Here is a 14670-nt window from a genome sequence, read left to right as displayed (position 1 = left end):
TATTTTTTAAATTTTTTTTGGTACTGGGGATCGAACTCAGGTCCTTGCACTTGCAAGGCAGGTGGCGGAACCACTGAGCTAAATCCCCGGCCCACCTTTTAGGTTTTTTTATGTGTTGCACCAGGGACACCAACACCTGCCTGAACTCATGGCCCAAAGGGTCTGTGTTTATTAATTACATACAGCAGTGTAATCTCAGAAAACCACTTCAGCTTTCTGGGACTATTTCTTCTATAAAAGAATTGCTTAATGAAGATGATATTTAAATGGCCTCAATTTCATAATGAAGCCATTTATTATAAAATTGGGTAATGGAAAGCTTTTAAAAAAAATCAAGAAGCTTGGAAAGCATTATAAATATAATCTGTTGAATAATTTGTTAATTCTGTGTCTTTAAAAGCATCATCTGCCAGTGGTAAGTTCAACTTCCAGGTCTACTATTTTTACTAGATTAGAAACTCTGCAGAAACAAAGATTACACAATTTTGTCTTATTCAGCCTATAAATATTAAAGCTGTAGCACCAACATCTAGACTAACAATACTTTCCTCCCATATGGTGAAAACACAATGTGCTGGGCGTGGTGGTGCACACCTGTAACCCAAGCACTCGGGAGGCCCAGGCAGGCCACGAGTTAGCAAGACCCTGCCTCAAAAAACCTAAATAAAGACAGCGCATCTGTGGTTTTCCTGTATTGAAGTCTCCACACCACTCTCACTCTTGAAATCACAAGAGTGAGATAAACAGAAACTACACGAAAAGAAAAGTAAAATATCACATCTACACCCATGGGCACCCAGAGCTTGAGGACAGTCCAGGTGCTGGTGTGGGTGATCTGACTCCTCTTTTCTATGGGTGCCATAGGCGGTTTAAACAGTGCCCTGCCGGGCGGCTTCCCCCCTTGGGCTCTACCTTGGTCTCGGGGTGCTGCTCCTGATCCCCCGGGCTCTCTCCATTCTCCCCCTCCTGGAGCCGGGCTTCAGTCTCAGCCACCTCTCCCTTCAGGGGGAGCTCTGGGCCTGCACCTGGAGTCCTGCAGCTACTGTCCAAAGCATCACCATCGAGGTCATCGGAGACAGGCAACATGGAGCCTGTGGTGGCTGCCTCTTGCTCTCCGTTCAGTAAATGCACTTCCAGTGAGGGCGTGGTGGCCTGAACTGGAGGATCTTGGCTGGGTGAGGCCACCACACCCGTCCCACACTCTGCCTGCTGCAGTGGCGCTGCCATCATGCCGTTGGCCACCTGGGCCTGTCCGGCCTGAGCTGGATCTGTGTCATCTCCCGGCCTCTGCACTGTGTGCTGGGATACAGGCTTCTGTGGAGCCGTGGGTGTCAATCCGTGCCGGCCTGGGGTGCGGGGAGTGCTGGGGTTCACAGCAGAGTCCTTCTTCAGATCATTGTAACTAGACAACGCACTAAAAAATAAAATACAAAGGATGCATGAAAACTGGGGTGGGGAAAAGATTTACAATAAAGACAAGTTTAGGCCAGCTGAGGGGGATTTTTTTCTAATTCTGATGATGTTAGAAACATGGGTTCTTGCGATGCTCACCACATTTAAATAAGGATATAATAAAGATGCGGAGCCCGAGCTTTACCCAGAGGGGCTGAAACAGTTCCTTGGATTGTTGAATGAAGACTTCAATGTGAGAAATATTTCTATTTAATAAAATTATCTTACCCCAAGATTTTGACTTCCTTCACATTTAGGAACAAGTATAACAGCTTCCAATTTACAAACTGGTTCTGTACAAGTTAATTTTATTTGGAAGGAGGACACATTCTTACCTACTTTTAGTAAGTGCTACAGCAGCCTCCTAGCTGTCTCTGTTTCCAGTCTTGATCCCTTCTACCCTAGTCTACAAGTCTGAACAAACTCAGAGGGTTCCTTGCACACTCTCAGATAAACTGAGGCCCGAGTGACACCTACTAGACTTCAGGTACTAGAATAACATCCCGCCTGTCACACTGCATCCCATCACGTGTCCAGCCGTGCCCCTGGCTCCTCCTGCTCCTGACAAGCAGAAGTGCACAGCCAAGGGTCTCTGCAATGGCTCTTCTCTACCAGGAAAGTTCATTTTCATCACTCCGGCCTTTCTGGATCAGTCTATGTGAGACAGCATACCATCACCAGCTCTACGTCTCATGTCACTTTTCTTTACCGTCCTCCACACTACACAGTCATAACAGGACTAACGAGACAATGGAACCACCCCTAACATAGCAATTCTCCTATGGAAGTATTTGGTGGCATTTTCACACAGGATGTCGGGGTGAGGAGGGGACCATCGGGCTGTATGCTGAGAGATTCCTATGGCCTAAATGGGAAGAAATAAAAACAGACACAACAACTGTGAGCTGCAGACGGTGCCACCTGGTTCTCTGCCTTGTTCCTACTTCATAGCACAGTGCTCATGTTTGAGCTGGGCTGGATACATATCTGACTGTCCAAGAATAGCAATCATGAGGTCCGCGACAGTGACACAATAGCATATAAAATTCCTTAGGTGTTATCCAGGGCCACAAACCACAGTAAACCCTTTGAATGGATCATGTTTCCTCTTCATCAGTCTAAAAGCAGGGACCCACAAACAGAGAAATTCAGGCTTAGAAAATGATGGCATGTGGCCTACGTCCTCACGGTCTAACCCTACCTTATAACATTGGATCATTTAGGATGTGGTGAGGAGCAAATGAATAGCTACAGACACGTGGTGGGAAAGAAGTCCAGTGTCCTCCCTGGAGCAGGCAGAGAGGCAGCACATAATGGGGTGAGCAGGGGGCGAGGAGCAGTGCTCAGATGTGCGTGACCTCTTTCTTCACTCTGCCTTTCCCACCCTAGCCACTGCTGCTCTGGACTGGAGACTGGAAAGCAGGAATTACAACAGGCAACAAGAATGTGAGGAGGGAGGAAAAGAGATGAGGGTAATGTCCAGCACCTCAGGAAGGGACAGAAAATTCAGTAGGGAACATATTACACATGATGAAGCTGGAGGCTTTCAGTATAAATAGATGTGCCACGCCACACCGGGGGACTGGCCCCTAGGAGCTCAGACCCTGGGCCGAGATCATCTCTCAGCAGTCCTTGGGCACCTGAATTAAACAGCCCTTCTTCCTGCCCACATCAGGGTCTGACGCCCTAACAACGATCTCCCAGGGTCCGCAGCACAGTCAGGCCTGCTCAGGACTTTTCAGGACTGCTTTGGACGGCAGTTGGAAATGTCCCATCTGTAAGTGACAGGAGGATGTGCATGGGGGCTGGGAATACGGGGAGGCGGTGGGGTGGCAGTAGCGGAACCAGTACTTGGATGATTTCTGCTGCCTTGCGGACTGGAAACTCGGTGGGGCAGGGAGCAGCTGGCTTTGCAAAGCCCTTGGGAAATGCCAATGTTCACATCTGCAGGGAAAAGTTAATTCTGAACCTCAGTGCTATCATAAGATAAATTCTGGCAGAAAAGAGAAAAAGGACAGAGTAAGAAGAAACTACAGTCAAAAATAAATGTTTGCTTTAAATTGCTGTCCTTAATAAACGGAGTACTTGGGTCAAAGCCCAGGTGAAGCCTCAGCTGCAGCGGGCCGCAGCCCTCTAGGACAATCCTGACAGCCTCCACTCTGACAGATGCTGGCTCTTCCTGTCCATGCCCTGTGATGACCCAAAGACGAGTGCTGGCCCTTAACTCCACAAGGCGCTGCTCTAGGCAGTGATAACTGGGATCCAGTCCAAAAATTACCCTGAAGACACATGGACATCACTCAACAGTAAACAGAAATTTCCCATTAAAACCCTACAGAGCCGATGCAATATTAAGCCACTCCAACACTTTGGGGCCACTCTGTGCTGTCCACCGAGGACATGCCACTACTGTGTCAGCAGTAGACTCCACCCCCAAATCAGGGCCCTTTGAAGACTTCCCAAAATACATTGCACCCTGTCTGCCCACGAACAGCCTTGCTTAAAAATGTCATGAATTACAGCACATCACTCCTGAGTGCCAACCTTCAAGCTCTGCGCCAAACAATGAATCTGTGCAGCTTGAAAGAGTAGAAGAAAACTGATGATATTAAATGGAAAAACTGTCTGTTTCACATGTAGAGAAGCATCCAAAATAATGCAAAGTGTAGGCTTCCAAGATAGTGAAGGATACAGGCCTCACCATCTGGAGACCGATGCGTGTGGGGCGGCACCCCAGGACGTGGGTGCCGGCACACACTGTGACACCCTCCCATCACACAGGTGCTGAGACTGGCGGCTAGAATCTCAATCAGAAGAGATCAGATCTCGGCTATGATTATTATGGTTGAATCAACTTACCTTGAGCAAAAAAAATTTAAGAGAATTAAACTATTCTTACAAAGATTGCTATCATTCCAGAGAGCAAAGATGTTAGAAATCCTATATGGAGGAGCAGGAGATGCTGAAGTTTAAAGATGGATGGTGAAAGTTCTCAAAATTAATCAGGAATGAGAAAATGAAGTCAGGTTTCTAAATTTAAACTTTCCTCCAGAATTTGTAACTAAACATAATCTTATTTTAAAGGATGGAAACTGCAGTTTTGTGCTTGGTCACAATTTCCAGAACAATCCAAAAGTATCTCCAAGGTATGAATTTATTTAATCATAATAAATTCTACAAATAAAAAAGACTGCCTAATGAGGAATCATTCCCAAATATTATACTGGAGTGAATGGAAATACTTGGTTTTAAGGATAAAAGTGAAGTTATATATGTTCTGTTCTATTACAGACTTCTGGCGACAAAAAAAAATCATTCTGATAAACTTTTAAATAAAATTCTATTTAAGTCAGTGATGGGAATTCTAGTAATAGATTATGGGAATACACAATTGAGGGTCTCATATATAAAAAAGCAGTTTATATGGGTTTGTTTTTATCTTGAAGTGAGAAATACATATAATATTTCAGTTGCCTTCCCCATATACACTAGGACTAAAGTAAAATTCTATCTATAAATAGAAAACTGAAATTTAGCATGCACAGTATTTTGCTTTTAATTATATCATTTTGTAAAATGTACCAAAGGTAGGTATGGGGGTGGGGAGAGATGGACTGAATGGTACAGAACATTCACATTAAGTAAAGGCCCAAGATGAGTCAAGCCCACAGGAGGCACATTTACAAACATAAGGAGTATACAAAGAGACAGACAACCTCTCAGCCTTTCCAACTCAGACAGTGACAGGCATAACGGCCACAGAAGGTGACAGATACAGAGGGACTCTGAGAGACTGCACATCTATAAAAAAGCACACTTTCACAAACATGTTGGTAGCCTAGGGTACTGCACACTGGTCACATATCGTAAGTGACAAGTCATACTAGGGCAAGAGTCCCTAAGTTATTTTCAGATGTATTTGCTGAAGGCCTACAGAACCTAATAGAGTATGGTATGATGGTTTTGATTCAGAAAACCTATGACTAGCAGCTTGTCGAGAATTAGCTTCTTCCTCCCTCTGCCTATACCCGTTGTAAGTTAACTCTTACCTGCCTCCTTCAAAGCGACTGATGAGATCTGATACCTTACTGGGTTTTTCTTTTGAGACACAAGAAGCAGAGGCAGGTTTAACTTCCTCCATCCTGGGTTTTGCTCTAGGTAAAGCTTTATGTCTGGGGGTTTGGTGTATATTGGACGAAGGTGAATGCTGCAGATGTATTGGCTTTGGAGGCACTGTAAAAAAGAACAGAATTCAATATTTCACTGACATTTTGTTCTTTAACAGTAAAGATTCTGGTATCTTGGGTGCAAAAATCTTCAGGATTAACCACTACTGTAAAGGGGCTTGTCGTATTTGAACTCCATCTTAACCAAGGGACCTTTATTTATCTTAGAAATTTGGTCCATATCTCATGAAAATTCAATCCCCAAACATAAGTTATTCTCTTTGTTTTAGTCCGTTTCATATCTCATGAAAATTCTATCCCCAAACACAAGTCATTCTTTTTGTCTTAGTTCATCTTTAACATGGCATTGATTAACACCTAGAAATCTATATAAGGCTATAGCATTCCAAGTCTATTAGAGATACCATGACAGCTATTTGTCTCAAGAGGGAAAAGGTGCTACATTTGAAACTAAATCCTAGAAATACATAGCTTGCCAAAATACAGGTTTTCTAACAAAGTGATAACAGATACACCAGACTCTGGGGTTACTAAGTTAAACAACATAAAATCCAACAGACCAGCAACAGACAACAGTAATACAGTAATACAATGTGGCACTGATTCAGCACCTTGCCATTTAACAAAAGTACTTTACCTCATCTGAATCTAGATCAAATTTTATCCCTCATAGTCCAGAGTCTGTGGTGCACACCACTATTTACTTCCTAAGTCTGTGAAGGTTTAGGTAGGTTGAGTGGGTGGGCTGGGGTAAAAAGGCTAATCTTGTTCTGGGCCCGGTACCCAGACAATAGCCCCTCCTCATAAATCCAGCAAAAGAGGGTAGAGGGATAAAGAAATCCGTTGTCTGCTGCATTATATAGTTTTCTTGCATTGCTCTACCATTCGTTTATTAGTAAGTTCTTCACTCAATTCATAATAGGAACAGATCACTTGATGAAATACCAAATCTACAGAAATTCCCATACGGACTACAGATGAGAAAATATATGCCATAAGTGCATAATTAGTATAGGAATTCCTTCACATCACTTTTCTCTAAGATTAACATTCAGAGTAAAAGTTCATAATGTACATAATCTTTTTTGGGGGACACATGGTCTTGCTGTGTAGTGAATGCTGGCCTCAAACTCGAAATCTTCCTGCCTCAGCCTCCCAAATGCTGGAATTACAGGTGGGTGCCAGCTATAATTACTGTTTTGTTTTGGTTTTTTTTGGTACTGGGGATGAAACTCAGGTCCTTGCGCTTGCTCAGCAAGCAGTGAAACCACTGAGCTAAATCCCTAGCCCTATAATTACATTTTTTTTTTTTTGGTACTGGGGATCGAACTCGGGTCCTTGTGCTTGCAAGGGAGGCAGTGGAACCACTGAGCTAAATACCCAGCCCTAATTACTATTTTTTTATAACTGGTTTTAACAGATCAAATAGAATCACCTCCTATTTTCTACAAACCTTTCTCCTCGTTTTGAAAGAAGGGTGAGGAATCATGTCTCTTTCTGATTACATGCCCCATTTTCTCCCACTGGTTACCCTGGTTTTCAGTTATCTTGTCTGTTTTATAAACTCAGCCAGCTGATAGAGGCCAGATGCTCGCTGGCCTACATTTCATCACTGCTGAGCCAGTTATTAATTTATTAAAGGGAAGAAAAAATACAATAAGCTACAGGTGGAGCAGTTAATTCACTTAATTCTCTTTCAACATAAGAAAATCTGAATGAGAAATGGCACACTACATTTTGTGTTCGAGATACAGTAGGGAAAGGGTTAGTGCAATGACCACCAGGAAGGAAGGGGCTTATCTAAGTGTGGCATATTAATTTTTTTTTCTTTGTGTGGTGCAGAGCATCAAAGTCAGGGCTTCATGCATGCTAAGCAATGCTCTACCTGTGAATTACACCCCCAGCCTGCATTTGTTAATTTTAAGGGGGAAAAAAATCCTGTTCAGAACAATATAAAAGCATTAAGACAAGAAAATAACACACAAAAACCCACAAAACTTTAAACATTAGGAATAATTTCATAACTTCTAACTAGAATATTGAAAAGAAGAATATACGTATGTTCTTTGTAATTTTTGGAGCTAAAACTATTGTAAACCACCGTCCTTGTGCACACTAAGCACACATTCTAGTACAGAGCTACAGCCTTTTCCCAAGTCCCATCTTTTAACACTTTCCTACCATCATGTACTTGTTCTCCAAAGTGCATAGAAATTTTGTGTAGTTACCATATAACTAATGATACGTGGGATGGAATAACAATAAAAAAGGAGTAAAATACTGAATAGGGATTTAAACTTTTTTTTCTCCAAACCTCTCCCACTTCTTTCCTGCTGACGGGGCTGGAACCCAGAGCCATGCACATTCTAGGCAAGTGCTAAACCACAAAGCCACACCAATAGCCCGTGGCTGGAGTTTCTACGGTAAAGAACAGAACATATGTTATGTTCACAACCATATGTACGGAACTACTTGTGCTGTGTTTGGTAAATTTGTGAAATACATACAGAAAATAATTAATATACCATCCTGGAGGTCAGATACTGGTGGAGAAACAATTTAATGATGTTGATAAAGTGGGACCTGGGGACACAGGTATTTTAGAAACAAAGAAGAAGCATCTAATTCAGCAAGAGAGGGAATCCAGATATGAGAGGTTCACCGCTATAAATTTCCCTTGAAAGACTGCTTTCATTGTGTCCAATAAGTTCTGATATGCTGTACTGTCACTATCATTTAATTTTAGAAACTGTCTTAATTTCTTGTTTAACTTCATCTGTGACCCATTGGTTGTTCAGGAGGGTATTATTTAATTCCTACGTGTTTATGAAGTTTTTGCGGTTTCTTTTGCCACTGATTTCCAATTTCATTGCACTATGGTCTCAAAATGTTGAACCTCACATTTCTATAAAAAGAAGAGCAAGTCAAGCACAAAGCATGTATGACAGAGGAAATTATGAAGATCAGAGAAGAAATTAATGCAATTGAGACTAAGAAAACAATACAAACAGTTAATGAATTGAAGAGTTGGTTCTTTGAACGATTAAATAAAATTGACAAACCCTTAGCCAACCTTATAAAAAATAGAAAGAAATGATTCAAATCCATGCAACTAGGAATGAAAAGGTTGAAATCTCAACAGATCATGCAGAAATCCACAGGATCATCAATACTTATTTTGAGAACCTGTATTCTAATAAGATGGAAAACAGAAGAAATGGACAGATCCTAGATATATATGTAATTACCAAAGCTGGATCAAGAAGATATAAAAATTCTAATTACCCCAATATCAGTCAATTAAATTGAAGATGTAATTAAAAACCCACTAACAAAGAAAAGCCAAGGTCCTGATGGATTCACTGCTGAATTCTACAAGAAATTTAGAGATCTAATGCCACTACTCCTCAAATTCTTTAATGAAACTGAAAGGGAAGCAATACTCTGAAAATCATTCCTGGAAGCAAGTATTACCCTGATACCAAAAGAAAAGGATCCAACCAAAAAAGTGAACTATAGGCCAATCTCCCCAGTGAATATAGATGCAAAAATCTTCAATAAGATACTGGCAAGCAGAATGCAACAAATTATCAAGATTATACACCATGAACAAGTAGGATTCATCCCAGGGATACAGAGATGGTTCAACATAAGCAAATCAATAAATGTAATACACTATATTAATAGAGCCAAGGACAAAATTCATGTGATTGTCTCAAAAGATCAGAAAAAGCATTTGACAAAGTCCAACACCTATTCGTGATAAATCCGTACAGAAAACAGGAATAGATGGTCTTTGTCTCAATCTGATAAAAGCCACCTATGACAAACCAAGAGCCAACGTCATATTAAATGGTCAAAAACTGAAAGTTTTTACTCTAAAATCAGGAACAAGGCAAGGATATCCACTATCACCACCGAGGACCCTGCTGTGAACTGCACACAGGAGTGTCTAGGTTGTGAATCTTATCCAAGAATCAAATCCCCAAACTACTGCTCCCCTCCTACCCATGTTAGAATTGTCTTCCACAAGATCAGTTTATAGTGCCAAAAAGTTTGGGGATCACTGCTCTAGAAGACGTCCTCCCTATATCAGAAGGAAAGTAACTTTCTCATGACCACTGATGGGTCATGGCAGCTGGGAAAAATTGGTACAGACCTTGTTAAACTAACTCCTATCTTTCCAGTTTTCCCTCAGTAACTGAGGGAAAGTCAATTTCCCTTGTCACGTTTTTATAATGTATTATTTTTTGTCTATTTAGTATACAAGAATTCAAGTATAACAATTTCTTTAGGTCTCCATTTTTCTTAGGGAGACTCCAACATACAAATTAAAAAAAAATCAAAACGTGTATGTTTTTCTCTTGTTAAACTAACTTATGTCAGTTTAATTCTTAGGTCTAGCTATTACAGACAGCTAAGTAGGTAGAAATAGTACAGGCAGTCAGATAGGGCTAGATCCTCAAGAGTCAGGAGAGGTGAAACACATTACAACTGCGGCCGGAGACACATCTGTTGGAGACCAGGCCTCAAGATAAAAACACGTTGGCCAGACCTGTATACTTCCTCAAAGGACAAACACTATTAAAACAAAGAACACACTTGTTCCGTGACTTGTTTCCCAATTGGGTCACTGTTACCTAAATGACTATACTTGGAACGTCACTGGTTGATCATGGCTGTAGCCCACGTTGTACCCACGTAGATTTTGCTCTATAAAACTCCTCTGTAACGTGGGGTCCCCAGCTACCCACTCGGGACCCCTCCTGCCTCTCATGAGATTTCCTCTCAATAAATATTTCCTACTCTTAACCTCCACTGATCCTCGAATTCATTCTTTGATTTTTAGAGAACACGAGCTCAGTGTCTCTAACAGGCTGGGAGATTAATATTTCATATTTCATCTCCAGTATTATTTCCTGTATCATAGCCACACTTAGAAATTCTTTACACTATCAACATAATCCATATTGTCAAGAATCTATTACAAAAGTAAAAAGAAACTTATAATCTACCACTAAAGAAAGAATGGTTTTGTAAAATAAGTCAATATTTCAAAAATTATTTTTTTGCAAATTAGTTTTACCACAGGAGAGAAAGATAAATGATAGGAAGATTCTAAGGCCACAGTTTATCATCAGTCTCTGCTGCCTCGGAGTCCTCAGAGTCGTGAAAATGGAAAGCCTTGATGCTCCGGCTCTCTCCTCTCACCTCCTCCATTTACTCACTTTGCTTACCGAAGATACTGTATTAGTTATAGGGATAACAGTGTGACATTAATATTTAAGACAAGCAAAATCATTTCTGGATTTAGTTTCTGCACTCGGACAGAATTTTAGTATGTAACTATAATCTTTTCCCGCTTTATTATTAAAGTTCTTACAGCCATAAGATTAGACACTGAGCCCAAAACATCTACCACAGCCTTTCTCACTGAATAAAAGCACTTTGGTGTATATCGTGCTAAGACATGGACAATTTCAAAGCCACGTTAGGAAAGCTTTGTTGTATGCCTAGAGTTAGTAACACACGGAGAGCCGCGCAGGCCAGGTGTCTCCTTCCGACCAGCCTCAGGGCTGCCCTCACTGCCCGCCACAACCCCACGTGTCCTCTCCCGCAGCCCGGCTTCCCGTCACGCTGAATTGCACACTGCACCCGATACTTGCTATGGTCTTCTCAGGCTTTCGGGCTTTTTGCAACCCCTAGAATATATTTGGCCATCTCCTTGGTGTAACTCTCATGCACTGACAAAGCTCACCTCTGGCATCTTGGTGCGTGTTTGGGCGTGGGGAGGGGAGGGCCCTGGGGATTAAGCCTATTTTATCTGAGCCGGGGTTTCCCTAAATTACCCAGGCTGATCCCAAACTCTTAGTCCTCCCGTCTCAGCCTCACAGAGTGCTGGGATTGCAGGCATGTGCCACCTACCCAGCTTTCTGAGAAGACTAACCTGCCCGTTACACCCTTAATGCGCCGTTGCCCTCCCCATCTTAAAAATCTTCACACATCTCCACAGACATTTATCATATTGTTATGGGATATTCTTGAACCACCACTGAGTCACCAGTTCCTGGACTGCGCTCCTTGATAGCTTGGTGAGTCTTACTCATCTTTGTTTCCATCTGTCTCTTCTGACCCATCTGATGGTATGTTCAGGATTTTACTCTTAAGGAAATAAAATGACTTTCACAAAGCTGACCCTCCATTTAATCTCACTGCTCCCATCAAAGACTCAAAGAGTAACATATGGAGGAATAAATTCTTAGAAAATGATTTTTTTGGACACTGCAAAGAAGAATGCTATTTGTGAAAGCACATTATAACTGCACAAGAGTAAAATGTATATTATATAACTTAACTGTTTTTAAGAACGCTGTCTAATATCTACACACAATTTCATGGTGGATACAAAGTCTCAAAGTTTAATAACGCCAGTCATCTGCCCCTGGACCCTTCAGGGCTGCCCTCACCCCTGGCCCTCCCACCACACCTTGTGAGGAGCTGGAATTTCCAGGCCCAGGGGACTTTTATGATACATAACCAAGAAAGGAACAACAACCAGAATAAAGAACTCCAATAGATTATGAAAAGACGCTACAACCAAAAGGATGTAAAAAGGAAAAATAGTGTACAAAGGAGATGCAAATTAAGTACACAATATGGTGCTTCAGTCCCATCAGATTAAAACTGTAAAATCTGATGGCACCAAGGTCCATGAGAATGAGAAGCAGTGTGAATTCTCAGGGTTTCAGGGACCGTAGAAAAACTGATAAACCATAAGATTTCAGCCTTTTAAAAATTTATGTCTTCCAGGAATTCTCATAGCATCTATACAAGAGTTCAAATTTTCAGATCCATCAATTCAACAAATATGTACTGAATACTTAGTAAGTTCTGGGCACTTGAGTGTATCAGTGAGCAGAAGGACAGACAGAGCCAACAACCAATGATGAATTCTACATCAGCACGCAATGGGTGCTAGAGGGAAAGGCAGGAGGAGCTACGGCCAAGGAAAATGGCATTGGGGTGTAGAGAGAGCAGATTTCAGTACTAAACAGGCTGTGCAAAGTGGACCTCTTTGACAAGCTGGGATTTGAAGACTTGAGTTGAAGTATTTACTCAGGGAAGAGCATGCTAGCGGGTGGAGCACAAGCTAGAGACCCTAAAATTACATGCGACAGAGCAAGTGAGTGCAGAAAGAGGGCACTGTGGTCAGGGGGAGAAGGCTGGGGTGTAAAATCTTACAGACCACTGAGGGGATTCTGACTGTGTAAGATGAGAAGTCACTGAAGAATTCTAGGCAGAGATGTGATGTTATGATTTCAAATTTAACATCACATTGGCTGCTGAGTGCTGTAGGGAAAGGAAGGTGGGAGCTGGAGGGATATTTAGTGGTGATTACAGAAATCCAGGCAAAATATAAAAGTGCTTGGAAAGAATGTGGACGGTTTGGTTTCGCACATGCTAAATTTGAGGTAACTACTTGACGCCGCAAAGGGATGATCCAGAATAAAGAGAAACTCATTGCCAGATTGTTTGGATATTATTAAGTAGACTTAATTACTCTTATTTTAATAAATATGAGAAATGATCGGCTACATGTATACTCATTTAAAAGATGATTAAGCATGGACTGTTTTATTTTCAAAGCCAATAAATAGGTTTAAACTCTCCATATTTATGTAAATTATTCAACTAATAATGTGGCTTTAAGTACATGAAATTTTAAGAAATATTTAGGTTTAATGATTGAGGCAACATGCGAGCTTTGCCAAAGTAACTGTGAACCGCAGAGAATGTTGTGAACCAAAGCCCTTAGAAAAAGAACTCTGCTTTACAGAAGCTATTTTGAGTTACATCTAGCAGGGCAGGAAATAGGCCAATATTAAAAGTGGTGAATAAGAAGAAAGACTTATGCTGGAGGTTGCTTGTAATTTGTTTGACTGGTAGGATTGGTATGAAGTGAACAAGCCATTGTTTTTCAAGGCCTTAGGGTATTTTCTGAGGCCAAGGCAAAACAAGCTCTAACTATTGAACAAATCCTGTCAAAATCTACACAGTCCAATTTAGATCCAAATACAACTTTAATCTCTAATAAAAAATTTGGCTCTTTTAGCTTTTTAAAACCTACACACAATTCTTCAAAAATATTTATTTCTTGGTAACAAAAACATTGTGTTGTCGCAGACATATTATATATAATTACTAATAAAGGGATGCATGCAACAGAGCTTTCTCTCCTCCTTAAATCAGCAAAATAAACTGTAGCTATGACCTCACTGTCCCAAGGTTTAGTTATGTTCCCTTTTAGTGTGCAAATCAGAGTTTCTCAATTGCAGCACTCCTGGAGTTTTGGTTTGGGTAACATTTTGCTGTGAGGGCTGCCTCTGCATCTTAGGATGCTAAGCAGCATGCCTATCTTCTGCCTACCAGATGCCAGCGACATTTCTCCAAAGCACCATCAGAAACAAAACAAAAGTGTCTACGTATTACTCATGCTCCATAAAAGGTGGTGGTGGGTGCCAAACTTGACTCTGGCTGAGAATTACTGATCCTGAATGAGTCTTAATTCCATGAAATTACACAGTGGCTCTTCAGCCTCTGCACCTTCAGGCCTCACAATCTACGAGATCTGCGACACCTGGGGAGAAAGGAGTCAGTGTGCTCATCCCTGGTTCTACGCAGGAGGTCCCCAACTGGTGCCCGCTTCCCTTCTCTGCATCTGGTACTCGAATGCTTGGAAGAGTCAGAAGAAACAAAAAGTAGCTTCTCTCTCCACTACTGTTGGTCAGTAAATCATGACCCGATCCATCTGGCAGCTCATGTGACAATATTAAGCAGTAGCCATTTTTCAGGGATGTTGGCCCCTGCACAGCGCACACGTGAGGTTTTAAAGGACAGCAGCAACAAAGCGGGAGCCATGTGGTGACGAGTGGTGTTGTAGACCTGCGGCATGAGGGTGTGCAGTAATGCAAAACAGAAAAACCAAGTGGGCTGAGCAGAACACACCACAGGTGGAATGCGACGGCCAAAA

The 14670-nt window shown here is 41.6% G+C and overlaps 1 protein-coding gene across 7 annotated transcripts in view; it reads right to left on the bottom strand.

Annotated features, from left to right (window-relative positions):
• Positions 1 to 14670, bottom strand: part of Fgd4 (FYVE, RhoGEF and PH domain containing 4) — a 227235-nt gene that overhangs the window by 48501 nt on the left and 164064 nt on the right. For 5 of the 7 annotated variants that reach the window (XM_021236542.2, XM_004855019.3, XM_021236543.2 and 2 more), the window contains exons 3-4: positions 5502 to 5685; positions 913 to 1414 (exon numbers count right to left, since the gene is read on the bottom strand). In XM_021236542.2, coding sequence (XP_021092201.1) covers positions 913 to 1414; positions 5502 to 5685 — 686 coding nt within the window. The remainder of the gene's footprint in view (positions 1 to 912; positions 1415 to 5501; positions 5686 to 14670) is intronic. The other 2 variants (XM_087200184.1, XM_013075927.3) reach the window with 1 other exon arrangement.

Source organism: Heterocephalus glaber, unplaced genomic scaffold (assembly GCF_053883595.1).
Source record: "Heterocephalus glaber isolate CG9 unplaced genomic scaffold, H.glaber_assembly_v1.0 deba00001733, whole genome shotgun sequence".
Lineage (NCBI taxonomy): Eukaryota > Metazoa > Chordata > Mammalia > Rodentia > Bathyergidae > Heterocephalus > Heterocephalus glaber.
Note: the sequence above shows the minus strand (reverse complement) of the source record. Positions and strands in the feature narration are given on the sequence as shown.